Source organism: Sparus aurata, chromosome 19 (genome assembly GCF_900880675.1).
Source record: "Sparus aurata chromosome 19, fSpaAur1.1, whole genome shotgun sequence".
NCBI classification, from domain to species: Eukaryota; Metazoa; Chordata; class Actinopteri; order Spariformes; family Sparidae; genus Sparus; species Sparus aurata.
In genome coordinates, this window is record NC_044205.1 from 26,693,464 (window position 1) to 26,721,163 (window position 27,700).

At 43.6% G+C, this 27,700-nt stretch overlaps 4 protein-coding genes and 1 long non-coding RNA gene across 27 annotated transcripts; 2 read left to right on the plus strand and 3 right to left on the minus strand.

The window, feature by feature from the left end:
* The first annotated feature begins 2,514 nt into the window (after positions 1-2,514).
* Positions 2,515-12,441, plus strand: irf9 (interferon regulatory factor 9). The gene is made up of 10 exons (XM_030398540.1): positions 2,515-2,620; positions 3,038-3,106; positions 4,357-4,479; positions 4,570-4,750; positions 8,261-8,394; positions 8,514-8,622; positions 9,054-9,113; positions 9,277-9,666; positions 9,816-9,931; positions 10,429-12,441. The coding sequence occupies exons 2-10, from the start codon at positions 3,050-3,052 to the stop codon at positions 10,564-10,566; spliced, it is 1,308 nt and encodes a 435-aa protein (XP_030254400.1). The 5' UTR covers positions 2,515-2,620; positions 3,038-3,049; the 3' UTR covers positions 10,567-12,441.
* On the minus strand, positions 11,607-16,038 carry emc9 (ER membrane protein complex subunit 9). The gene is made up of 6 exons (XM_030398541.1): positions 15,886-16,038; positions 15,403-15,605; positions 14,261-14,337; positions 14,040-14,109; positions 13,831-13,925; positions 11,607-12,715 (listed from the first exon to the last, which is right to left on the minus strand). The coding sequence occupies exons 2-6, from the start codon at positions 15,595-15,597 to the stop codon at positions 12,535-12,537; spliced, it is 618 nt and encodes a 205-aa protein (XP_030254401.1). The 5' UTR covers positions 15,598-15,605; positions 15,886-16,038; the 3' UTR covers positions 11,607-12,534.
* Positions 16,039-17,678: 1,640 nt separating this feature from the next.
* LOC115569548 (proline-rich extensin-like protein EPR1) lies at positions 17,679-21,427 on the minus strand. 23 transcript variants are annotated; one of them, XM_030397515.1, is made up of 11 exons: positions 21,338-21,427; positions 21,209-21,255; positions 20,991-21,139; positions 20,383-20,874; positions 19,813-20,005; positions 19,667-19,746; positions 19,473-19,516; positions 19,076-19,397; positions 18,079-18,519; positions 17,906-18,036; positions 17,679-17,758 (listed from the first exon to the last, which is right to left on the minus strand). In XM_030397515.1, the coding sequence occupies exons 1-11, from the start codon at positions 21,352-21,354 to the stop codon at positions 17,752-17,754; spliced, it is 1,923 nt and encodes a 640-aa protein (XP_030253375.1). In that variant the 5' UTR covers positions 21,355-21,427; the 3' UTR covers positions 17,679-17,751. The 23 variants fall into 23 exon arrangements, with proteins under 23 accessions (XP_030253375.1, XP_030253374.1, XP_030253381.1 ...); XM_030397514.1 differs by having other exon boundaries at positions 19,473-19,558; XM_030397521.1 differs by lacking the exon at positions 19,667-19,746 and having other exon boundaries at positions 19,076-19,357; positions 19,433-19,505; positions 19,893-20,005.
* A 708-nt stretch (positions 21,428-22,135) lies between these two features.
* On the plus strand, positions 22,136-27,540 carry LOC115570356 (neutral cholesterol ester hydrolase 1-like). Its single transcript, XM_030398888.1, has 5 exons — positions 22,136-22,391; positions 24,800-25,022; positions 25,179-25,248; positions 25,411-25,582; positions 26,326-27,540. Exons 1-5 carry the CDS (start codon positions 22,257-22,259, stop codon positions 26,944-26,946), a joined length of 1,221 nt encoding a protein of 406 aa, XP_030254748.1. The 5' UTR covers positions 22,136-22,256; the 3' UTR covers positions 26,947-27,540.
* LOC115570357 (uncharacterized) lies at positions 24,956-25,549 on the minus strand. Its single transcript, XR_003981753.1, has 3 exons — positions 25,415-25,549; positions 25,168-25,263; positions 24,956-25,083 (listed from the first exon to the last, which is right to left on the minus strand). It is a non-coding gene; the product is annotated as an uncharacterized LOC115570357 (long non-coding RNA).
* Positions 27,541-27,700: the final 160 nt, after the last annotated feature.

A 27,700-nucleotide genomic window follows, 5' to 3' on the forward strand; every position in this document is an offset into this window, starting at 1 on the left:
TTTTTGTTTTTGGTGATTAAAAAGTCCTCAGATACTTTATTTAGTTGAGTATCAGCTGCTGTGAGCATTTAAAGTTTCTCTTGGAGTTTTTATTTATTTATTTATGTGTTTTTGTTTTCCTAGGATGGTAGTCTGCACTACATGATGTAACCACATTGTGGTGATTTTGCCAGGATTTTTTTTCCTAAAAAAATATTTTTTTTCTAGGTAGACGAAAACCTGGAAAAAAAACAAAATATATTTTTTATTTTTATAGATTTCATGTGTGAAACTGGTATTGAGCAGGGAAACAATCTAAAAGGAGGAAAAACGTCTTCTAGAAGAGAAATAATTTAATTTTTTTCTTTAAAAAATCAGATTTTTTTAGGAAAATAATTCAAGATTTCTTTTTCATAGGTGGGTGAAACCTCGCAAAATGTTTTTTCTGAAATTAGATTTCTTTTTCATGTGTGAAACTGGTACTGAGTGGGGAAAACATCTTCTAGAAATAAAAATACTCAGATTTTTTTTTCTAAAAATTCAGATTTTTATTCTAGTAGCTAAAAAATCTGGAAAAAAACATCTGATATTTGTTTATAGATTTCCTTTTCATGTGTGAAGCCGCTGCTGAGTAGGGAAACAATCTGAAAGGAGGAAAAAACAAACAGAAAAAGAAAATGCGTAATTGTTAGAAGAAAAAAATCTGATTACAAAAAAACACCACAGTGTGATTATTTAATACACAGAATATTTCACCATCCTATAAAAAGAACTTTAAACTTTTCAGGGCAGTTGATACTAAAACAAATACAGTTGTTTTACATTAATTTTTGGGCGTTGTACGACTTTATTCATACGACATCCTCAGATGACAAGAAGTGGGATGAGAAGTGGGAGGGCGACTTTATAATCCCTCAAATCTCAACATTTATTTCAATGTCAGATATCTGATGCAACATCTTGACAAGTTACAGTTGAAAAACAGGAAACAGACGACACAAGAAACTCCACAAGTTCAAATGTAACCGAAGCAAATAAAGTATCAGCACTTTTTAATTACCCAAAACACCAAAATCTGACAGCAGACTACCATACTAGAAAAAAAACGATTGTCAGTAAACATCAGCTGTTTTACTTGAAGCAAAGTCTTTAAAGGGATATTAGAAGGTCACGACTGACAAATAGAGTAATTAACTTTTATTTCAACATAACACATCTTATGCAACATCCTGACAAGTTACAGCCCAACAACAGGAAACAGACGACACAAAAAACATCACAAGTTTAAATGTAACACCATAAAATAAAGAGTTAAAACTGACCCTGATTAATTAACTATATTAATGTTTAATTAATAATTATTTAGTTTAGTTGTAGCCAACCTGCAGTCAGGTCAGGATACACAGCAGACTGCCATCCTAGAAAATAATAATGCAACAAAATCAGATTTTATCAGTAAAAATCAGCTGTTTTACTTGAATAAAACTCTTCAAAAGGCTTTAAATTAACATTTATTGCAACATAACACATCTTATCTAACGTCCTGACAAGTTACAGCCCAACAACAGGAAACAGACGACACAAAAAACATCACAAGTTTAAATGTAACACCATAAAATAAACAGTTAAACCAACCCTGACTGATTAAACTATTTTATTATGTAGTTATTAATAATTAAAGTAGGATGTAAACACCTATATGAGCAGGTAAAGAGGTTTACGATTATTTATTATATATTTTTTTTTATATAAATTTCCTTTTCATGTGTGAAACTGGTACAAAGTGGGCAAACAATCTGACAGGAGGAAAAACATCTTCTAGAAGTATTCAGATTTCTTTCCTACAAATTCAGGATTATTCCCCTAAAAAAATCAGGATGTTTTCCTGAAAATTCAGAATTTTTTCCCCTAAAATTCTGAATTTATTACCAAAAGAATACAGGATTTTTCCCCTTAAAATTCACGATTTTCATGTGTATAACTGTGCTTACTGGGAAAAAAATCTGATTGGAGGGAAACCATCTTCTAGAAGTAAAAGTATTCAGATTTGTTTTCCTAAAGTCAGGATTTTTCCCCTTAAAATTCAGGATTTGTCCCCTAAAAATTCAGGATTGTTTCCATAAATAATGTAATAATGTAATGTAATGTACAAATAATGTAATAATGCAATAATGTATCAGATTTTATCAGTAAACATCAGCTTTACTTGAAGCAAAACCTTTAAAAGGGATTAAAATAACTTTTATTTCAACATAACACATCTTATCTAACATCCTGACAAGTTACAGCCCAACAACAGGAAACAGACGACACAAAAAACATCACAAGTTTAAATGTAACACCATAAAATAAACAGTTAAACCAACCCTGACTGATTAAACTATATTATTATGTAATAATTAATAATTAAAGTCGGATGTAGACACCTATATGAGCAGGTAAAGAGGTGTTTAGGGTCTGTATGTATATATGTGGTGCGGGGCTGCTGTCGCCCCCTGGCGGTCGCACACGCACCGTTTCTGTAAAGTCACGTGATTTCGGGGAATAGGAGCGTCTGCGGGGAGGCAGCAGAGTCTGGACCCGCAGCGCCGGAGAGCAGACACTGTCAGTCTGCAGGCACCGCGGAGGAAACGCAACCGAGGTAAACGAAACTTAAATCAACTTCCTTAATTTAACACCTTTGCGTCTATATTCGATATACCTATAAATATCAGTGCTAACAGGTGAGAGGAGCTCAGCTTTAGAGCTCTGCTCCTCAACCAGACTCCGTTTAAAAAAGTGTTAATTTAAGAAATGTGGTGTTTTTTGTGAGCGTGTGATGCGTTTAATGTCCCGGCTCGACTTCAAACTGCACACACGAGTCTGACAACAAAATCCGCATGACATCAAGTCGATGTTTAAACATTTTTAACACGTATGTTTCTTCTTAATAATTTTGTTTTTACTCTAATTGTTTATAATGAGGATATTGTTAAAGCGCGAGGGGGCGGGGCCTGTTGTGACATGATTTGTTTATTGTTTGTTTTTTTGTGTCTCTTGTTTTTGTTGCTGTTATTAGTTTTTAACAGTCATGGCAGGAGGGAGAATGCGCTCCACGCGCAGACTGCGCTCCTGGATCGTCGAACAGGTGTGTGTGTGTGTGTGTGTGTGTGTGTTTAAAGAGTGTGTGTGTGTGTGTGTGTGTGTGTGTGTGTGTGTTTAAAGAGTGTGTGTGTGAGGCAGGAAGGGAGGGGGGAGAAGGAAAGGAAAACAGAGAGGGAGGATTGCCTCTCGGGATGTTGGACAAACAAACGTTACATCAGTTATAGAGGTTGATTCAGGGCATCTAAGTACTCAGTTACAAGTAAAAGTACTCGGTTACAAGTAAAAGTACTGCATTTGCAGCATGTTCACAGTAAAGATAGCAAAAACACACCTTTTTATGTGTCTTCAAGGTTTTCCATCTTTGCTTGACACCCATTGAGCCTGTTTTTCATTTAATTCAGGATATTTTGCAAGTTACATCTTGTAATAGATTACTCTGTTACATACTGGATGATGTAAACATTCCATAGGTTCAGCTTCTCCAGTGTGATGGTTTGAAATAAGGTGTTGTTACTTCTCATAAGCTGCTCATCTGGTATCAATTAAGTGATGGAGGATGGTTCAGATCATCTACTCAAGTAAAAGTACTCAGTTACAAGTAAAAGTACTGCATTTGCAACATGTTTACAGTAAAGATAACAAAAAGAAATATTTGTTATGTGTCTTCAAAGTTTTCTATCTTTGTCTGACACCTATTTTTCATTTTGTTCAGGAAATTTTGCAAGTTACATCTTGTAATAGATTACTCTGTTACATACTTGTCGATGCAAGCAGAGGGTTCGAAACAGTTACAGTAAAGTTAGCAACAAGAAACTATTTCTTTTTAATATCTACAAGGTTTTCTATCTTTGTTTGACACCTATTGAACCAGTTTTTCATTTGGTTGAGGGTATTTTCCAAGTTACATCTTGTAATAGATTACTCTGTTACATACTAGATGATGCTAAAGATTCCATATGTTCAGCTTCTCCAGTGTGATGGTTTGAAATGAGGTATTGTTACTTCTGTACTCACAAGCTGCTCAGTTGGCCTCAATGAAGAGATGGAGGATGATTTTGCTAGAGTAAAAGTACTCAGTTACAAGTAAAAGTACTGCATTTGCAACACATTTACAGGCAAAATAACAAAAGTAAAACTTTCTATTAAATATCTTCAAGGTTTTCAATCTTTGTTTGACACCCAGTGAGCCTGTTTTTCATCAGGTTCAGGAAAATTTGCAAGTTACACCTTGTAATAGATTACTCTGTTTCTTCTCGTCTTTTAAACTGAGTTGTGTGTCTTCGGCTGTTGCAGGTCAGCAGCGGGAAGTACCCGGGTCTGGTCTGGGACGATGATGCCAAAACCATGTTCCGCATCCCGTGGAAACACGCCGGGAAACAGGACTTCCGTAAAGACGAGGACGCCGCCATTTTCAAGGTCGGTTCTAAAAACTAACTCGCAGTCTCGTAAAAAGACAAAACGTCCAGGTAGCCGAGGAATCTGACGCGGACGTCTGTCCTCTTGCAGGCGTGGGCGGAGTTTAAAGGGAAGCTGACGGAAGGGGGTCAAGACAACCCGGCGTCCTGGAAGACGCGTCTGCGCTGCGCCCTCAACAAGAGCCCGGAGTTCACGGAGGTGATGGAGCGAGCTCAGCTGGACATCTCCGAACCCTACAAGGTGTACCGGCTGGTCCCCATCAACGAGCAGGGTGAGACCCGGACGCACCTCGGAACATTATGTAGAGATTTAAGAACGTCAAGAAACAACTCGACTTCAGTTTATATTTAGTCGACTCGTGTACTTGTAGCTGTAACTTCCAGGGAGGACGTCGAAGAATTAGATTCGAACAATTCCGAATCAAACCTTCGCGTAAAAGCATAATTATGACAAAGGAGGCACTTTTAAGATTTACCGTTTTCAGCTCAAACTTATTTTCAATGTTAGTGCTACGGGCACTTTTACGATAGCATCAAAATCTCTGTTTTTAAAACAGTAAGAAGTCTCGACACAACATGAAACTTTGCTGGTAGTATCACCAGGGTCTCTACACATGAACACGAGCATTGAGAACATTGTTTGTGTACACAGAGTTTACTAAAAAGAAGGTTTTTGAACAGCTCACGTTAGCAGTAGCTTGTTCCGCTCGCCGCCGTCCTGCCAGTGGAGAAGTGTCGATCTCAGAATGTGACGTAACCTGGAGGACAGTTAAGGTGGAACGCTCCTAAAGCTTAGTTCCATATAAATGCAGGATAATTTGTTGTTTTGTCGTTAGTGAAAAACAATATTGACCTTGAAGATGAAAAAGGAGCCTCATATAAGAAACAATACTAAAACCAAAAGCCGGTAAAGTCACGTGAGATCTGGCGTGGATAGTTGTTGCTGGAAGACAGTAGTTCCACCTTAACTGTCCTCCAGGTTACGTCACATTCTGAGATCGACACTTCTCCACTGGCAGGACGGCGGCGAGCGGAACAAGCTACTGCTAACGTGAGTTGTTCAAAAACCTTCTTTTTAGTAAACTCTGTGTACACAAACAATGTTCTCAATGCTCGTGTTCATGTGTAGAGACCCTGGTGATACTACCAGCAAAGTTTCATGTTGTGTCGAGACTTCTTACTGTTTTAAACAGAGAGATTTTGATGCTATCGTAAAAGTGTCCGTAGCACTCCCATTGAAAATGAGTTTGACCTGAAAACGAGAATACGATAAATCTTAAAAGTGCCTCTTTCATCGTAATTATTCTTTTACATGAAGGTTTGACAAAAAAAGCCTCAGTTGCATTTTGTCGTGTTGAAATTCTTTTGATTTAAAGTGTCAGAAAGTACGGACTCTTCCTTTAAAAAGATGTTGGACGTTTTGCCACACAGGGATGGAAATCTAACCCCCAAATCCTGAATTCTGCAGCGACAGCAGAGTTAGAAAACCTCCCTCTAAATATAATTAGTTATAATTCATTTCTTCTTTATCTGACGTGAATAACGAGCGTATCATTCGTTCAGGCCGTCTGAAACACTCTGATAAGTTTATCAGCAGCAACAGGACGATTAAAACGTAACGTGTCGATATGAAAACTTCCTTCCTGACATGTTTATTAAACACGATGTCGTTTCTTGACCTCAATAAAACTGCCGTCATTCAGATTGTGACATTTTTAGAATAAAATCCAAATATAAAACAATATAATTACATTTATATTTGATTATATTTCCTCTTTAGTTTTTTGTATATTCACATATAACTTCTACCATTAAGGATCTGCGTACAACTGACTCTAATATCAATATAATGTTTTTAAAAAATAGATATTTAATTCTGATTTAACGGCAAAAACATTCAGACATTCTGTTAGTTTCTTAAATTTGTTAATTTGCGATAGAAATTATATTTAAAAAAATACAACAAGACATCCCCAAAAAACTTGTTTTCTTCCAGATGTGGCAGATAAAATAAGAATAAAAGAAGAAGAAGAAGAATAAACAACAATATATTTTCTCATTTTCTAATTGAAGAGCTGAAAATTCTCATTCGGCTCTTTTTCATTATTTTTCTTACATTTGTTGATTCAATATTTTTTGGGGGGAAAATAAAAAAAAAAGATTACGGACAGTTTTTAATTAGTTTATAGTCGTTTATTAAATATTAGGTTACGTTGCTCGTGAGTATTTCCTCTCTTTGTTTTTGTGTATTCACGTTTAACTTCCATCATTAAGGATCTGCGTACAACTGACTCTAATATCAATGTAATGTTTTAAAAAAAATTGATATTTAATTCTGATTTAACGACACAAACTTCAAAAACAAGACTCGTGAGAAGTAATTACAATAAAATAGCTTGTATTCTTCCAAACATGGCAGATAAAATAAGAATAAAAGAATAATAATTTTCACTATTTTTCTTGTGTTTGTTGACTAAAGATTTTAGGGGAAGAGATTAAATCAGTTGCAGCAATAAACAGTTTTGTAAAAACAACATGATCGTATTATGACGACACGCTGCAACAATATATTAATGTCAACAACTTCACCTGGAGAGACATAAAGTGGAGACAGGACAGTTTTTAATGAGTTTATAGTCGGTCACGTTGCTCGTGAGTCTTCTCCGTCACGGTTTGATTTCGTTTTGAATCTCTCGGAGGTGAAATGAGTCAGGATTAATATTCGCAGGTGTTTTTCAGTCTCTCTCCCTGCGAGCTGGTAAACATCAGCACAAAAACACCGACGTCACACAACACGACTTTAGAAACCTCTCCTGTTTGTTTTGGAGTTAACGTTCCTGCCCGACACTCCCCGTCTGTTTTCATACATTGAAGAAAAACCTTTTAGCTTCAGCGTTTGTATTTTCAGTCGAGAAGTATCACAGAAACAAACCGTGATGATTTCTGCGTTTTGCTCTCGTGTTTTGAGAGATTTCAGGACTTTAGATTCTGTTTTTTTTCGCTCATTTTAAGTCAGAAGAAACTCAACTGAACTCCTGAAATGTGACGTGTCTGCGGACGTGTCGTCGAGCTGACCTGGTATCAGCTGAAACACATTTACGAGCCCGGCTGTTTGCTCTCTGATCCCTCAGTTCTGACGACACGCTTCAACTTGTCATGATTGATCCGAGTTCTGTTCCTTTATTTGTCCTTTATTACTGGACTTTAACTCCTCTCTGTTCTGCTTTCAAACCGGCTTTATGGCGTGTTCAGGACTTACGTAACGTACTTTACATGCGTTTATACAAACAGCCGGGCCTTTCTGCACCACGATGTGAACACACAGTGACCCGGTGAGAAAAGACGAGTGCAGTGCGGTTCTGATAGAGTCCAACACGGCTGTTTTCAACACAGGTCACATTTTTTGGGGTTTTTGAGTTTCACCATCTGAACAAAAGACGATTGGTTAAAAAACCGCAGGCAGCAGATCGAGTGACTTTAGGGAGTCAGCGGGGCAGCGAGCAGATACTTAAAACCCAGAAAAAGTTCAGCCAACATCAACCAAGAACCGGGCCGAGACAGCGGCGCCGTCCAACAGCTGCTTCTATCGGACCTACAGGGTCATAACATGCAAATAAGAGTCGTTAATCAATCAGTTCCTCGTGACTCACTGTGCAATTTTACATATTTAAGGTGGAAAGCGATCAGTTTTTGACTCTGTGTCTGGATTAATTACTGATCGATCGATTGATTGATTGTTTGATTGATCGATTGATAGATCCGACGTGTAAATGTGCTTTCAGGCGTGCTGGTTCCTGAGAAGAAATGCAGAGAGAAAGCCACCAAGAGGTCGAAAAGGAGGCGGAGCAGCGACTCGGACGACGACTACGTCCTCCCGGTGAAGCAGATAAAGACGGAAGAGGTCACGTCACAGCAGGTGAGCTGATTATTATGGGATGGAGAGGTGAGGAGCGCCTGGTGGAACCGTTCTGCCCGTCCTCCTTTAAGTCTTAACGTACATCTAAATAAATCTGGACTCTGCGCTTCACGTTACAGGAGGATAAAGACCTCGGCGAGGCTCAGAGTGTCGGAGAGGTTCTGCAGAGCTTCATCCCCGCCCCGACAGAAGAGATGGGTCAGTTCTCCTCCAACATACAGGCCGACGGTGAGTTTATTCCACATGTTTACGACACCGATCGACACATTGAAGCTGGTGACTCTGGCGTTAAATGCTGCATCCTGTCTTAGTCATGGAAAAAGGCGGTTGATGAGTTATTAGTCATAGTTTTTATTAGCAGAACTCACATTCGGGGGAACCGCCTCCGCCCAGTACGAACCAGGAAACCGTCTTGCCTCATCACGAGAGACAAAATGAGTAACGCTTTCAGATTAGGAGCAGAAATCTGATTACTGAGCCGCTGCTGCTGCTGCTGCTGCTGCTGCTGCACACAGGCTCGGATCAATAATCAGGTTACCACATGTAAACATGACCTCACTCCTCAGAGTAACCGTGTTTCTCCAGTGCACGATGTCGTCTCTGGCTGCTAACATCTGATGCAACCAGCTGACTTGTTGTGATCTATCTTTCTCCTGCAGTTGTTGATGAGATCACGCTGGACGTTCGGATCGAGGAGAGCGTCACGGCTCCCACAGGAGGTAAGAAACCGACAGACATCACAGCTCGGCAGGTTTTTGCAGAAAAAGCTGTGATTACGAGAGCAATTCTCTGGAAAAACATAAAGTTTTTAACTACAGTTGCTTGAATGTAGCTCTTATTTTGAAAGGTGTATTAACAGTCCTTCCCTTTGTGTGTCTTCAGTCCAGGACTCCTTCAGCGTGGTGGTTCAATATTTAGGACAGGAAGTTCTCCAGCGTCAGATCCAGGGCGCCGACATCAGGATAATGTACCAGCCGTCCGCCGTCGTCCCGCCGACCTCCGCCATCCTGAAAGGCGGGTTTCCTCGCATCCCGCTGCCGGAGCCGCCCTCCACGCTGCCGACCGGCCAGGAGCTGCAGGCTCTGTTCACCCTGCTGCCCTTCATGGAGAGAGGCGTCGTGCTGACCTCCACGCCGCAGGGGGTCTACGGCAGACGGTTCTGCCAAGGGCGGGTGTTCTGGACGGGGCCGCACACGACAGAACCGGGGCTGCATAAGATGGAGAGGAACACGGAGCCGGTGCTGCTCTTCAGCAAAGACGTCTTCAAACAACGTGAGTCCAGAGAGGAGCTGACGGAGGACGTGTGAGCTCCACCTCCAGCTGCAGATGCATCACTCGTTAGTCTGAATGTGATTAAATGAGCTGAATGGTCCTTTAATGGTTGAGGTGTTCATCTCACTTTTCTTTCCCTTCTGTATCAGAACTGGAATTCTTCCGTACAAACGGCGGCGCGGCTCCTCAGTGCGGCGTCACGCTGTGTTTCGGAGAAGAGCTGAGCAACACCGAAGACCCGTCTGGAAAACTCATCATCGTTCAGGTGAGTGCACTAGAAACTAATTGGGTAATTACTGCTGCTTTGTTTACTTTTTAGAGGATTAACTGATGCGGTTGGTTGCAGCTCTAGACGTCTTTCTTCCTTTATGATATCTCAGTTCTGTCGTCCAAACAGACATGATGTTTTCAACACAAAGAATAAAGAAGTTAATGTAGAACATTTGCCGAATTCACAAGAAGGCCCAAATAATCAAGAATTTGTCAGCGAAAGCGTTTTACAAGGTTTATAAAGTCTCTCCTCAATCAACAACTCACTAAATTGAGTGATTTTTAAAGGGAGTCTGGTGACAAGAAAAGGAACAACTTCATGTTTTGTATTTCATGCCGAATTTTCAGTAAAGCACGAGTGATTTTGAATTTGATGTCACTGTTTGGCAAAGTTTTTAAAGTTCCTCTTGCTCTCAAAATTATGCAATTTGTTAAGGGAGTCTGGTGATATTCATATTTCCCACTAACAACCTCTTCTCGTCTCCTCTGCAGATCACTTTACCGTGGGCGGAACAGCAGGTCCAGAACGCTCAGTCGCTCTTTCAGTCCATCTCCATCCTCCAGAGTCTGGCCAGTCAGTCTCCACTGGGAGAAATCACTCTAAACCTGGTCCCATGTGGGTCCGCCTGAGCCCCGAGTCCAACGTCAGGGAGGGGGGCTCATTTCAAAATAAGACACATACCTATCTAAAAGCCATTCATACAAAATAAAAGCGTACAGGGCCGAGCGCTAGGTCGTCATTTTATCACTTTCACTGTAAAAGCGTCACTTAAAAGGGAATTTTTGGACCAAATTAGAACCCCTGACTCTAACTGACTTCAAAATAAAAGCCTGATTCTATTTTCTTGTACCGCTCAGCCCTCGTAGAACAGCACAAAACAAATCTTAAAGCACTTATGAGTAAAGTTGAACTATTAGACAGTTTTCTTGTCCTGTGAATGGAGACGGTGCTCGTAGAGATCAGCTGGTGTCCTGGAAGCACTACATGTAGACAGAGAAGTCGACCTCAGAGCTGTAACATGTCAAATCGGCAGAATTGATCTGTTTAAGTTTTTTGATAATCAAATTTGTCATTTTTCTATGTAAAAAAAGCAAAAAACAAAAAAACGTTCTGCTTCGATTTGCACTTTTCTCCATCACATGTGACAGCAGATGTAATATCTTTAAGGTTTTGGACTGTTAGTCAGATTTATTTGTTTACTCTTAACATCTCATAGACGATTTAGTGACTCTGTCGGTCGCAGCTTCGGTCGTCTTTCTTCATTCTTGAAATCTAGAAACGGGACGTGAACTCAGTTCCGTGGTCGCGGCTGCGCGTCTTGTTTCCCCGTTAAGCGAGAGGTTCCCAACCTGCGACACAAGGTGACATCCGAGGTGATCGAGAGAAGATTCAACTGGAAGAGAAGCAGACAGAAACAGAAACTCGTCTGCTTCGCTAACTTACCTTGAGAGTTGCTGGATAGTTCTGATGTTTTACTCTAAATAAAACTCTAAACGGTGTCACGATGTCAGCAGGTTGGGAACCGACGCTCTGAGCAGCTCGTGGCCGCTTTGTTTTGTACTTGAGCGACATTTAAAACCTCGTCCTTGAAGCTGCAACAAAAAAAACAAAAACCCCAGAGTAGTTCAGCAGATCCACTGTAGTGAGCAAAGAAGTATCTCGCAGTAACTTGTTAGCAGTTTTGTTTTTAATGTAACGTCTGTTGATCAGCTGTTTAGTTTTCACGTTAGCTTCCTGTTGTTAAACACAGACATGGATACATTTACAAACGCGTGTTAAAGGTCGTCTCTGAACAACCTTCAGTCATGCTCCAGTTAGAAATCATCTGTTATGTTATTAAGTGAGAAAATAATTTACAATAGTGTACAGAGAGTAGCTCAAACTTCTGTGTCTAAGAGAGGATTAGTGTTTCACATTTACACCGATTTAGACATTTTATAAGTCGTTCAGGATGTGACAGAGGAAAACAAACACACAAAACATTTCAATATAAAAGTCCTGCAGTAAATATTCTGCTGAAGCGCACGATGTATGTATGTTTATACACTGCTCATAATTACTTAATTACTACTTTTGTTTTATAGATATTTCTGGTTTCTAACGTGAAACTGAAACAGCTTTTAAATTCGATCACGATTCATCTTCCTTCAGCTTCGGCTCGTTTGTGTTCACTGCAGGACTTTAATATTATAAAAAAGGTGTTTGTTTTTTTGTCCACCCCTTGGAGCTTGTCATATACATAGGAATAACAGTAATCCAGCAACAAAAGGACACAGCAGGACCAGATGAACCACAGATGCTTGGCAGTAGTGTTAAAAGGAGTTTTTTAAGGAGGGTTTTTCCATGTTTAGTCAGCGGGGGTGTTGGGCTGAACCAAAAGGCACACTCTGACGGGGGGGGGTGGAAGACTACAGAGACCTACCATACTGTAAATATTGTGTTATTTATGCATGTTTTATGTCATGTCCGTGTTCAGTCACAACAAATAAAGCATTAAAAATAAACCTGAACTCTGTGTGGCCGTCGTGTTCGTGGTGATGACGTCAGAACACAAAACAATCTGGACCCTGGTACAAAAACCGCTGCTACAAACTGGTCTACATGCTGCCGTTGGCCGGCGAGGCGAGCTCTGCTATCTTGTTGTTTAGTTTCTGATTGGTCCAGTCCTTTGTGATGTCGTCCAGGTGGCTGTCGAAGTCCACCAGCAGCGAGTGATCGCCGGAGTCCAGCATCTGACCGGCGATCGCCCGAGTCTCCTCCCACTGTCGCAGCATGATCCTGAACACAGCGAGGAGACATAAAAACAGGGAGGTCGGCGCTGACGTGGAGGAGAGACTGAAGACGTGTTGTTATGATTTAGTGTTGGACAGTATCTAAAACGCTTCTGTATATTCTCACTCTCTCTTTCTTTGTTTAAATCCTGTTAATATCCAGCTGTGACGTTCAGTTATTCCCCCCAACGAGCATCAATGAAGTTTTGTATCAATATTGTTTTATTACAGGTGCTACAAGGACATTAAACTTTCTGTAGATTCTGGCGAACTCTTTGGATGAAAGATGTCGATGGTGAAGTGAAGATGACTTTGTTTCAGTGCAGCTTCATCCTCAAAATCTATTTTTAAATGTATTTGTGGGATTCTGACCCGGAAACAAACAATAAAAATACAGATAATAACAGTTTTTCTGAGGCATTACTGAAGGTTATTGAAGAATGTGATGATGTTTCCAGATAACTGCTCAGATTTGACTGTTTCCTGAATGTTTTTTACTTTCACACCAGTCTACTTATTAAAGTTCAGACCCCTGTTTCAACATCAGGAGGCAGCACTTCACCTCATTGTGGCGTCATATTACTCAGATTACAGGCAGACATAACTACTCATCTTATTCTTGTATTTCTCGGAGCTTCATTTTGGGCATTTCCACTCTGGGTTTTTTGTTATTTTGCACACATTGAGAAGATTTGAGTGGAAACACGGAGACTTATTTGTACTACGTGTCTGTGCCCGTCTGTGAAGGTCTGAATGATTATGACTCAAACTAACCACACCGATGTAGTTTCATTTTGAATCACCAGAGAGAGTTCTCCGCCGTAAAAAAAACAACCTCAGAGCTCAACAGGAAACATGTGACGGCGTCTGGTAATGTGCCATGTGTTATTAATAATGAGCACATTTCTACACAGACTCTTAAACATCTTTCTTACTGAGAATGATGCGACTGATGAGAGTATGACAGAGATGTGCTGCTCTGGGAAAACTCCCTCTGCTGCTGTAAACCAGCTCTACACCTGAAACCATCCAGACTACAGAATGTGATGGTTTGTGGAGGAAACTGAGATTTGTGGTTTGCAGCTTTACAGACATCTGTGGAGTCCGCCAGCCGTCGCTTACGTGTGTTTGTCTTTGAGCGTCCATCTTGAATCTTTGCGCTCGTACATCACGATGGGAGGAACCCGATAGTCTGCAGACATCTTACTGCCGTCGAGCTGCGACACAAGACAGAGAGACATAGTCAGTCAATGAATGAATGAATGAATGAATGTCTCAGCAGACAGGTCAGGGTAAGAGGATGGTTAAAAACAACCAGCAGTTCTTCTTACCATTAACAAAACTGCATTTTCAAACTGCTCAGAAATCTTATCAGCTATCTTCAGTGCGCACGGCGTCGGGCTGTCGAAGGCAAAAGATACATCGATTAATCAGAAAGTTAGAAAAGTCCACATCTTTCTATAATTACAGCTGCGGTGTAACATTTTAAACGACATCTTCAACATCACAAAGGTTCAATTCAGCTGAAATCAGAGGGCGGTCTGGAACTCACCTACTGTCCGATACGCAGGCGTTGGCCTGATAGTATCCAACTATCCTCTGCTGAGTCTGTGAACACCAAACATCCACCTGCAACAACACAACACACCGTCGCTTTACCACCGCGTTTACATCAAATGCAAAAACTCCTCCGGCCAGAGCAAAGATCCTCTCTGCTCATGACAGGACAGCTTCCTCTGCAGCCAGTCTGACACATTAGTGACATAGCTGGTTTGAATTTGGCTGATATTTGGTGAGTTTTCTGGACTGGAGAAAAAACAACAGTGGAAATGAACAATGTTCTGCTGGGAAATCATAATAATTATAAATCATCCCAAACGTCTTTGTTTACGTTATTTCCTCCACCAACGATGTCGTGTTTTAACCGGCGTCTGTTGCTGTGTTTGCTGGTTTGGATCACACAAAATCTACTGAACAGATCTCCATGAATCTTAGATGGAGGATGTGTCCCGGTCCAGAACAGACTCCACTTACTGGACCGATCCAGGAACTTTTCCTCACCTTCTTTAACACTGTGCGATCGGACGTTTTTCAACATTTTCATTCATGTACCTGACATCAGCGAAACGACATATATTATTTTGACGATCAATTAACTGCTTTAGTCGTTTTTTTTTAAAGAAGAGAAAGTTTGAATTCTCTAACTTCAGCCTTTCAATGTTAATATTTTCTGCCTTTTTTAGATCAAACTTCTCAATGACATAAACTGAAGATCTCTTCAAGACGTCATTCGAGGCTTTGGGAAACACTGATTGGCAATTTTCAACATTTTTTTTTTTAAATGTATAGCCCAAACAAGTAAGTATGTAATTGTTGCAGCCATAACTTAAATGTGTAGTCAAGAGAGTACTAATGATAGTAAAAAGTACACTCTGATGAGATAAAACATCTGTCAGTCATTCTTATTTAACATCCAGCTGTTGACTCTTTGACTTGAAATCACAGTTTCCTTTTCGTTGATTAGTTGGTAAAAAGTTAATTGCATGAGGGACGAGCACACATAACACACATGTGAGGGCTTAAAATCTGATTTTTTGAAAAGCTGTCTGCAGAAATGACATGTTGTTTCTTTAATTTCGACTTTCCCTGTGAGGACACTGACCCATGCACCACACCTGTCAGAGGGTGTCCTACCTGTGTGAGGGCCAGCTGGGTGATGGGGGCCAGGGACAGGTGGGAGTGCAGCAGCGGGACACAGTCGGTCACACACACCGCGTCTCCCGCCGTGCTGGACGACAGCAGCAGCCCGTTGATGCTGCAGCGCGGGAACAGACAGCAGTGCAGGTACATCTTCACATAAGCCCGACAGGACAGCTCCACCTCGCCCATGATGACCACTGACAGGACACAGACACAAAGACTACTGACAGCCGGCTTCAACACACCTCAGCGGAGGCTAACTGCACTCCAGCAACACACGTCAACCACAACAATGATTTCCTAAACACAGAAGAGTCCGCAGCCATCGCGTTCAGCATTCAATCTAACACAAAACCAGGAGAAATCATCCTCACGGTTGTGTTTTAACTGGATGTAGCTAGCTAGCTTAGCTCAATCAGCCAGCTAGCCGACTGTTGTTACTACATTAGCATGCTAGCAATCCAAGCAAAGTCTTACCGTGTAGAGGAATATAATGTATTAAACGAGGCCTAAACAAACAAATGTCTTCTTTCCGATTATCAAATGTATGTATTCATGTAGGTTTATAAATGATGCTGTGTCGGCTAACAGTGTCACTGAGCAGCTACACATAAACGTCTGAATGGCTACTTCCGGTCACGCCTAGAAGCGTTAAATGTAACTATCTGATTGGCCGAGCCGTCGATCGTGTTCGATCTAATAGGAGGAACAAGGTGTCAATCATTTCTGCCGTCTCTGCTCCACAGCAGTGCTCCCTCTAGTGGAGCGGAGGTGTTCCCTCACATCAGTTCACTGTTGGGACAGAATAAAGAGATAAAAGTGGGAATTATATTTCATTTGAGTGATTTTATTAACCTTTATCCAACTGCTGATGTTATTTTAATAGGACTTTTCTTTTAAATTCCAACCTCAGCTCATGTGATATGTATATAACACGTTGTGTATATTAGATAACTAAAACTGTTTAGATATTATGCAACATTAAAAAAAAAAGTAATCACTTGGTCCAGGATTCTTTTTTGTAATTTTTACTATTGTTCATGAGATTTACCTGCATGTCCATGCCATTTCTCTTGTGTCCAACAGGGGGAGCTTTGTTTCATAAAATGAAATAATCCCTTTAGTTCAAAGGGGAAGTTTGTTATTACAGCAGCAAAAATAGAGACCATCAGTTAAAAACTAGAAAAAGCATTGAGAACAAAGCTCCAAGATAACGCAATTGCAGATTGATGACCCAATAAAAGGTAACCCTCATGCAACTGATGAAAGACCACAAACAAAAAATTGTTCTGGGTCAAAAATGGCCATAATACTATACAAGTGTATGGAAAAAACAGTTGAAACAAACTGGTATTAAAAGCATTAAAGTCCTGAAAATGAATTTGAACCACACACATTTATATTTGTGCCCTGTTAAACCCATTTCACACCACACAGACCCTTTAATTGTGCAATGCATTTTTGTAAAATTAAAGTCCACCTTGAATCATAGCCACCCTGTCACAGCACGTGTAATAGTGAATTGTTTAACATGATAAAATGTAGAAGTGAAAGTTGAAGTACTTTAACATGGAACATTTGTACAAAATGTTGAGTAAAAATCAGTTGCATGAGTGTTTGACAAACTGTCAATTTCAAACTTGCTTACTGATGTGAAACAGCCCCAAAATATGCAAACCTAATACTGCAAGAATTGAAGACAATGTCACTAAAAATTAGTTGAGAATATTGAGTGCATATGTGAATGGATGCACAAGTCAAATTAAATGCCACATTAGACCAAAAACTCAAGTGTAACAATTTGATGTGTAGATTATAGCAAAGCAGACTTTTACAAAAAGATGTCCAGCAGAGGGTGCTGTGAAGTTCACATCCCAATTTTGTCTCAAGTGACCAAAGAAAAAAAAAAATATATTTTTGCGGTTTTAGTAAACTTCCCTGTGGCCCATGATAATGTCAAATAGGACTTTAAAGCCACACCATGTAATTTTGAATAAGTCAAACTCAGAAATATTTCCCATAACCAAATAAAGCTGTTCAAGGCAATTAAGGACCCTGAACACTAAGCTAGACAGGGTCCACCACATAAGGTATGAAACCCCTTTTACTTAAAGTGAAACTGTTCAGTGATGAAGTCAAAGATCTTTGGATTAAAATTTCCTCCCAAGAACTATGACACTGAGCCCCCCCCCCCCCCCCCCCAACTAGATTCTGCACTTGATACTTTCCAAAGAGAATCTGATCTTCAGAAATCAAGACATGACAGGATACAAGTTTGATTCAAGTTTATTTGACAAGTCAATGATCTCAGTTGAAGGCAGTCTTCCAAGCATCCTCAGTGTTTTAGTGCCTGAAAAACAAAGGAATTTCAGAGTTAAAGGACATACCCTGCCTTTTGCTGGTCTGGCAGTTCCATATAGTATGTTCATGAACATAAAAGGGTTTACGTCAATTTACTCATTTTTAAAATGAAAATGTGCAAGTGTTCACATCTTACCTTGGGGCCTGGTAGCGCAGTTGCTGGGGTGGCTGCTTCTGTGGGTATCTAGGCTGTGGGGGTGCGAAGCGGAAATGGTTGGGTGCCTGCAATCTTGGCACCTTGTAGAAGAGCTTGGGTTGGTAGAGCTGCTGGGGCACCCGCTTCCGTGGGTAGCTAGGCTGCTGGGGCACCTGGGGCATCTGCTTCCGTGGGTAGCTAGGCTGCTGGGGCATCTGCTTCCGTGGGTAGCTAGGCTGCTGGGGCATCTGCTTCCGTGGGTAGCTAGGCTGCTGGGGCATCTGCTTCCGTGGGTAGCTAGGCTGCTGGGGCATCTGCTTCCGTGGGTAGCTAGGCTGCTGGGGCATCTGCTTCCGTGGGTAGCTAGGCTGCTGGGGCATCTGCTTCCGTGGGTAGCTAGGCTGCTGGGGCATCTGCTTCCGTGGGTAGCTAGGCTGCTGGGGCATCTGCTTCCGTGGGTAGCTAGGCTGCTGGGGCATCTGCTTCCGTGGATAGCTAGGCTGCTGGGGCATCTGCTTCCGTGGGTAGCTAGGCTGCTGGGGCATCTGCTTCCGTGGGTAGCTAGGCTGCTGGGGCATCTGCTTCCGTGGGTAGCTAGGCTGCTGGGGCATCTGGGGTGGCTGCTTCTGTGGGTAGCTAGGCAGTTGGGCAGCATAGCTAGGAAGCTTCACTGGGTAGCTAGGCTGCTGAGGCACCTGGGGTGGCTGCTTGGCAGGGTAGCCAGGCTGCTGGGGCACCTGGGGTGGCTGCTTGGCAGGGTAGCCAGGCTGCTGGGGCACCTGGGGTGGCTGCTTGGCAGGGTAGCCAGGCTGCTGGGGCACCTGGGGTGGCTGCTTGGCAGGGTAGCCAGGCTGCTGGGGCACCTGGGGTGGCTGCTTGGCAGGGTAGCCAGGCTGCTGGGGCACCTGGGGTGGCTGCTTGGCAGGGTAGCCAGGCTGCTGGGGCACCTGGGGTGGCTGCTTGGCAGGGTAGCCAGGCTGCTGGGGCACCTGGGGTGGCTGCTTGGCAGGGTAGCCAGGCTGCTGGGGCACCTGGGGTGGCTGCTTGGCAGGGTAGCCAGGCTGCTGGGGCACCTGGGGTGGCTGCTTGGCAGGGTAGCCAGGCTGCTGGGGCACCTGGGGTGGGCTGCTTGGCAGGGTAGCCAGGGCTGCTGGGGCACCTGGGTGGCTGCTTGGCAGGGTAGCCAGGCTGCTGGGGCACCTGGGGTGGCTGCTTGGCAGGGTAGCCAGGCTGCTGGGGCACCTGGGGTGGCTGCTTGGCAGGGTAGCCAGGCTGCTGGGGCACCTGGGGTGGCTGCTTGGCAGGGTAGCCAGGCTGCTGGGGCACCTGGGGTGGCTGCTTGGCAGGGTAGCTAGGCTGCTGGGGCACCTGGGGTGGCTGCTTCTGTGGGTAGCTAGGCTGCTGGGGCACCTGGGGTGGCTGCTTCTGTGGGTAGCTAGGCTGCTGGGGCACCTGGGGTGGCTGCTTCTGTGGGTAGCTAGGCTGCTGGGGCGGCTGCTTCTGTGGGTAGCTAGGCTGCTGAGGCACCTGGGGTGGCTGCTTCTGTGGGTAGCTAGGCTGCTGAGGCACCTGGGGTGGCTGCTTCTGTGGGTAGCTAGGCTGCTGGGGCACCTGGGGAGGCTGCTTGGCAGGGTAGCTAGGCTGCTGGGGCACCTGGGGAGGCTGCTTGGCAGGGTAGCTAGGCTGCTGGGAAAGCTGCAGTTGGGGCTGCTTAGCAGGGTAGCTAGGCAGCCACGCAGGGTAGCTAGGCTGCTGGGGCACCTGGGGTGGCTGCTTGGCAGGGTAGCTAGGCTGCTGGGGCACCTGGGGTGGCTGCTTGGCAGGGTAGCTAGGCTGCTGGGAAAGCTGCAGTTGGGGCTGCTTGGCAGGGTAGCTAGGCAGCCACGCAGGGTAGCTAGGCTGCTGGGGCACCTGGGGTGGCTGCTTGGCAGGGTAGCTAGGCTGCTGGGAAAGCTGCAGTTGGGGCTGCTTAGCAGGATAGCTAGGCAGCCACACTGGGTAGCTAGGCTGCAGTTGGGGCTGCTTGGCAGGGTAGCTAGGCTGCTGGGGCACCTGGGGAGGCTGCTTGGCAGGGTAGCTAGGCAACCACACTGGGTAGCTAGGCTGCAGTTGGGGCTGCTTGGCAGGGTAGCTAGGCTGCTGGGGCGCCTGGAGAGGCGGCTGCTGTGGGTAGCTGGGCTGCTGGGGCGCCTGGAGAGGCGGCTGCTGTGGGTAGCTGGGCTGCTGGGGCGCCTGGAGAGGCGGCTGCTGGGGCGCCTGGGGAAGCGGCTGCTGGGGCGCCTGGGGAAGCGGCTGCTGGGGCGCCTGGGGAAGCGGCTGCTGGGGCGCCTGGGGAAGCGGCTGCTGGGGCGCCTGGGGAAGCGGCTGCTGGGGCGCCTGGGGAAGCGGCTGCTGGGGCGCCTGGGGAAGCGGCTGCTGGGGGTAGCTGGGCTGCTGGGGCGCCTGGGGCATCTGGGAAGCGGCTGCTGTGGGTAGCTGGGCTGCTGGGGCGCCTGGGGCATCTGGGGAAGCGGCTGCTGTGGGTAGCTGGGCTGCTGGGGCGCCTGGGGCATCTGGGGAAGCGGCTGCTGTGGGTAGCTGGGCTGCTGGGGCGCCTGGGGCATCTGGGGAAGTGGCTGCTGTGGGTAGCTGGGCTGCTGGGGCGCCTGGGGCATCTGGGGAAGCGGCTGCTGTGGGTAGCTGGGCTGCTGGGGCGCCTGGGGCATCTGGGGAAGCGGCTGCTGTGGGTAGCTGGGCTGCTGGGGCGCCTGGGGCATCTGGGGAAGCGGCTGCTGTGGGTAGCTGGGCTGCTGGGGCGCCTGGGGCATCTGGGGAAGCGGCTGCTGTGGGTAGCTGGGCTGCTGGGGCGCCTGGGGTGGCTGCTTCTGTGGGTAGCTAGGCTGCTGGGGTGTCTGGGGAAGCTGCCGCTGGGGCAACTGTGGCTCCTGGTAACCAGGCACTTGAGGCTGAAGGGGTCCACTAGAGTCTACCTGTAAGGTAGAAAGTACACTGAATGAATACTGCATTTCTTGCATTGATTGGCAACTTGGATCTTACGTTTCAGCTCAAGGCTGGCAAGTGGGATTTAAGTGCTTTTGTAGCCACTTGCCTCAGTTGCACTTGAGGTTGAACCACCAACAAGGGGTCCGGTGCTCCATGAAGGTTGATCGCCAGTGTTAAAGCTACTTGAGGCTGGTTGATAGCCTACACCTGGCACCTCATTCTGTCCATACTTAGCAGATTCAGCACTGGAAGCTGTTGAGCAGATACTTTAAGTCTATGCATACAACCCATTTAGTAATTTCACAACTTGACTTAACTTACCATTTACTTGTAATCTTCCAACAGTTAGTACTGATAACAGCAACACTCTAGACAGACATGGCAAAGTTACTACAGGCTTTCATGATGAGTTGAACAAACAAAACAAATCTTTGCTTAAAAAAGACTTACCTTGAGAGAAACCCCATGGCTCAGCTCCTACCAAACCACACAACTGGACTAGTTTGAAATCAATGACTCTGAGACAACGCCGGAGCTCTTTATAGGGTGTCCCATCTAACCTTGCTGATTAAATGGACACAGGTGTGAGAGGTTGAAGGCAGGTGGGGCTAATTATCATTAAAACGTCGGTTTAGAGGCTCTTGGAGATGTTCAAGTTTTTTATTTGGGAGTGTATCGACATGCAAAGAGATTGTTTAAATTTGATTGTCCTCTTCACAGTCCAACAGCAACATTATAAAGTTTTTGTCAGCATTTGTATTTGTTTTTACAACTTTATTGAAGCATTTTGAAATATACATGTTATACAATGAATTTTATTGGAAATATGTTTTAAGTTTTCCTATCACAGCCGGCAGAACTTCACAGTATAAACACTTAAATAAAATAAAAGATGATGTCAACAAATTGAAGTCGAAAAGATAAACAAAGATTGAAAATATACAAAAACAATCAAATAAATGAGGCTTGAAATTTCTAATTAATCTTTTTTTTAATTTAAAGTCTGATTTTTTGTCATCTTTCAAACCGCTTGTAAGATTTTACTTGAAAATAATGATTGAATTATCTACATTTCACCTCAACCTGAGTTTTATTAGCCTACAACTGTCAGAAGAACTACATTTCCCGTCAGTAATCACATTACGCAAGGAAAACACCACTTCCTTCAACGGAACTTCAAAATAAGAGCGTTTCGCCAGTTGTTCGTCATCGCCGTTATGAGATCGAACGCACACTGCTTTTATTTTGAAATCAAGGTCATTCCTCCGTGTTTCGTCGATCCCTGGTTGAGCCGCTGATCGACCGGGACCGGGGGCAGCGCAGTCCCGTATGAACCGGTAGGCATTTGGCAGGTACCAGTCCCGCAGCGATGAGGCTCCGTCTGGCCGGGGCCGTGCTGCTGTCGGCGGCCGCATACTACGTGTACTTGCCGCTACCGAGCGGCGTGAGCGAGCCGTGGAAGCTGATGCTGCTGGACGCGCTGTTCCGGAGCTTCTTACAGGCGGTGAGAGCCGGGGGATGCGCCGGGAGGGCAGGTTGATGTGATGGGTCAGAACAATCAGTCAGAGGGGGTCAGAACACAGCACCAGTTTATATATAATCATTTATAATCATATATAATCATTTAAAACAGGACAGCTCAGAGGCAACATGAGAATAATATAATGCACCAGATGAAGAGACTGAAGAACAGCATGACGTGATAAACAGAAGAGATGTTTAAAATAAGAGTTTGATACGACAGATAATCATTAAAATTCAGAATATTAATCAATATAAACCGTGTGCAATAATGTAAATTAAATCATTGTATGTTTTCAATCAGCTATTTTGTATATATTTTTTTATTTATGTTGCTTTTTGAATGATGCTAACAACAATAACAACAACCATAACAACAATAAGGACGACAACAATAACAACAGTAACAATAATAAGACAACAACAACAACCACAACAACAGTAACAACAATAAGAATAACAACAATAAGAACGACAACAATAATAATGACAACAACAATAACAACAACAACAACAACCACAACAACAGTAACAACAATAAGAATAACAACAATAACAATATCAACAGTAACAGCCACAAAAATAACAATGATGACAAAAATGATAACAACAATAATAACAACTACAAATAAACACCAACAATAACAACAACAACAATAATGATTACAACAATAGGAACAACCTTAACAACTGTAACAATAATAACAATAAGTATGACAACAATAACAGTAACACCAACAATAGCAATGACAACAAGTACAACAATAATAACATTTAAACAATAATATTTAGAATAATAATAATTATTCAAATGTATTTGTTGTGGCGATATGGTGATATTTATGGTACAGTTGACATAAAAAGTTAAATATATTGAAGTGGAAACCATAATCTGTATGTTGGAGGTTATTTATTTGACAAAAAGAGAAAAAACACAGTAAACAAAGTTACAAAATAATATTTTATTATATATTAGAAAATCGCAGCTGATATTTATAAACCTTTACGTTGCTCCATAATTTATTTATATAGCATATCATTGTTTGTTCACAGTGAAATAATGGATGAATGGATAAAAGTTCAATTTACTTATTTATTAATCATGTTTATCACAAAGTGTTCCTCCAAATTCTGTCATTTAAATTTATTTTAGATCAACTGAAGGATTAAATGTTGCTTCAGACCACTTTAAACTACGTCTGGGCGATATATTGATGTTATCGTTATCATGATATGAGACTAAATGATCTTAGATTGTAGATATCGAGGGTATTGTGATATTTGATTGTAGTCGCCTGCTCCAAACATTTATGAAGCGCTTTGAGGAGATTTTAAAAGCTCACCCGTTTGAAAAAATATGTATTGTCTGAATAATGTCACAAAACATTTTGTAGATATTTTCTTGAGACCCCGTGACCTTTGACCTGCTGCTGAACGCACCGTAACCTGTTTAAAACATGTGTCGTCGGCCTGGTTCACACGTGACGGAGCCGTAACTCCTACACAACATGTTGTTTGAACTTAAGCTGCTGTTAAGCTCTCGGGGGCAGAACACACACACACCCAGCTCTCCAGGCTTCACGGCACTGAAACAAGTTTTTAACGACACTCGGTGAGCGGGACGGGTTTTCACACCCAGCTCTTTGTTTCCCTCCTGCAGCAGTCGTTACACCGTTTCCACAGGTTCATTAATCAACACAGAGGCTTCGCAAATAAACGGATATCAAGAAACAAGTTGGAGGTTTTGGAGTAAATCTGGTGGCGTTTACATTTTCTGCTACAAGTGACTCCAGTTTTTACTGTTTATTTGATGGCTTTAGTTGTAGATTCAGATTAATAATAACCACAACTAAACAAATTATGATGTGATATTATAGATTATGATGAAACTCCATTGATTCCTGAGTGGTAAATTGTATAAAATAGTTAAAATGATCTCCACCATCACCAGGTGCAGAATTAAAGTGATGAACACCTGAAGTCATTAATAAGTACAATCAAAAAATATAACAATGTACTAACTGCTGCTGTTTGTAGCTGCTATTAGCTCGTTAGCTAAGTCAACCAAGCCGCTAGCAGTATGGACAGCCAGGCTAGCTGGTTAGCATGCTATCTTCAGTATTTATATCTCTGAAACAATACATAGAGGTCATAACATCAAAACTGTTATTTCTTCACATTCTGTTGATAATTTTAGTTAATTTTGATGCTTCTACTTTGGTACTTTTAGTTAAAGGAGCAATATGTAAGAGTTGGACAGTATCGATCCAATAGGGGGCAGCAGATCAGCAGAGTAACCGCTAACTGCTGCTAACAAAAGTCACACCTGTCTCCTCTCAGGTATAGAAAAGTGTCTTTGAAGTCGTAACTGACGTGTGTTTGTGTCTCCAGAGCGACGCGGCTCACTCGCTAGGCGTCTGCCATCGGGTCCACCTGTTGAACCAGGTGGTGTCCTGGGTGGAGGTGATCGAGGCTCGCTCCTGCGCCGCCGTGCACGTGACCGACTCCACGCTCGGCGGCGTGCCCACCCGAGTCTTCCAGCCCAAAGAGGGGAAGCAGCTGAAGAGGGGAGTCCTGTACTTCCACGGCGGAGGATGGGCTCTGGGCAGCGGACGTGAGTGTTGGTTCTGACAGCAAACAAGGAGTTTCTCCACAATCATAGACACATTTTTACTCTGCAGAGCAGAAAACAACTTTCAGAATTTATCATTCGATATGTGATACTTGCTTCATGTTTACATTATATCACAATCACTTACCTGCATCACAGGGATGCGATCGTACGACCGTCTCTGTCGGAAAATGGCGGAGGACCTGGACGCTGTCATCATGTCTGTCGAGTAAGTTATGTCACGCTGTAAGAAAGAAATTTAATTGATTCTTTCAATGTCAAAATCGACAAGCAAACACTTTTAACATATTTTATTGCCGTTCCTGTGACAGAGCTCCAACATTCATGTTACATAATAACTCGATCTTCCTATGATGTCCTGTTGCTATAGTTACCGTCTGGCTCCGGAGGCGGTCTTCCCAGATCAGTACCACGATGCGTTAGCGGCGTCGCGGGCTTTCCTTTCCTCTCAGGTGTTGGAGCGCTACGGCATCGACCCACACAGGGTGTGTGTATCTGGAGACAGCGCCGGGGGAAACCTGGCTGCTGCTGTGGCACAGGAGGTAGAAAATACACACACACACACGCACACACACGCACACACACACACACACACACACACACACACACACACATCTCACTTGTGGTGCAGTGCCGGACAACATTATGGAAAGGATGAAAGAGGTTTTTGTTGAAGAGTTAAATAACAGGATTTGCCGCATTGCGTCAAATCCACCAGACTCCATTTACAAAATCACTAATTTTATCATGGTAGAACTCAAGACATTCAAACTCAACCAAAACAAAATACATTTCACCAAAATCATCATTGTTTGTATTTATAACAATCACCAACTCACCTCACCACTTTAGACGTGTTAATACTAGAAGAGGAGCAAGACATCAGAGAAGCAGCAGGAGGTAAACAGTGTGTGGAGAAAGAATATTTACTCTTTTAACACCATGAATTATGGGTTTATTTTGACCAAATCTGAGTTGGTGATTGTTTGAACAGTGTAAAGACAAATCAAGATGATTTTGCTGAGATTTATTTTGTTTCTGTCAAGTTCTATCCTATGATTATAAAATTACAGGTTTTCTAAATGGAGTCTGGTGGATTTTAGCTGACCTGCTGCCTACCCAAATTTTGTTAAATCAAGGATTTTACTCCAGAACAAATAGGTTGTTCTTCTCTCTATTATGTTGTCAGACGCTCAGTTGACCCAAAGGATCCAACTGCAGCATGTGTCAGGTCCTCAGACTCATATCAGCAGAATCATGATGTAAATCCTGACTGTGTTCACAGCTCAGCTTGGATGACACTCTGACGGTGAAGTTCAAGGCCCAGGCGTTGATCTACCCGGTGCTGCAGGCGCTCGACTTCTACACCCCGTCCTACCAGCAGAACCAGGCCGTGCCCATCCTCTACAGGCCCATCATGGCTCGTTTCTGGCTGCAGTACCTCGGCGCCGACTCCTCTCTGGAGCCCCTGCTGCTCGCCAACAACCACAGCTCCCTGGACCAGCCGGCCATCAGCGCCAGCGCCCGCTCCAAGCTGGACTGGACCGCCTTGCTTCCGCCCAAACGCAGGAAGCACTTCAGGCCGGTTGTCAAAGAAACGGGATCGCCGGGGGTGATGGGGGAGGTACCAGAGCTGATGGACGTGAGGGCGGCACCGCTGCTGGCGGAGCAGGGGGTTCTGGGAAGGACGCCTAAAGCATATGTGATGACCTGCGAGTTCGACGTGCTGAGGGACGACGGGCTGATGTACGTGAGACGCCTGCAGGACGCCGGCGTCGCGGTGACCAGCGATCACTACGAGGACGGTTTCCACGGCTGCATGGTGTTTGCGTTCCTGCCGATGATGTCGAGCGTCGGACAGAGGAGCATGAACAACTACATCCACTGGCTGGACCAGAACCTGTAGACAATCTGGATCCGTACGGTGGCACCAAAGATGTTCTGGAGCGGAGAGTCTGGTACTTGAGAGCTTCCTCGTTGGATCATCGCTCACGTCCTTAATGTCGTCTTGTGAGTGTGGCGATCATTTCTTGAGGATGTGTGGAACCATAATGTGCATGTGTAGATGTAAAGGCAGAAACATGGTCCATGCAAGTGGGTCAGTTCTTGCAGAACCTCTATCCATGGCGGCCATTTTCCTCAGGGTGGACGGCTCAAATGTCGTCACGTAAACGAAGTCAATCTGAGAAACTGTTGGCAGAAAAATCAATCTAATCTCATTTGATAGTTAACATTTATTGACGTCTCTGCTTTCAACCTCTGCAGCTCCAGAGTCAACCGGGCGACTACGCGTCCTCGCTGAACCCCCGAAACCAAAAAACGTTTTCCAACCAAATGAAACCAAAGAAAGTGATGCTTTCACACTTATGTCAAAGGCCATAAATCCGTCGACAGAATACTGGAAGCTCAACTAAAATCCCAGAGTTTATTTCAGGGCTGATGAGGTGTTCGCTCGAAATGTCTCTGTATGACATTATTAAAACACTGGAGACGACATGTAGCACAGACAAGTATTACTGATACCAAAACCACAAGACGCTCTCCAAGAAATATGAAAGAAAGAAGACGAGAGCGTTGAGAGAAGTCGTGTTAAAAACGTTCTATAGTTTAAATTTTAATCCTAAATAGCAAACTGTACGAAACGTTTTCACAAGGAAGCT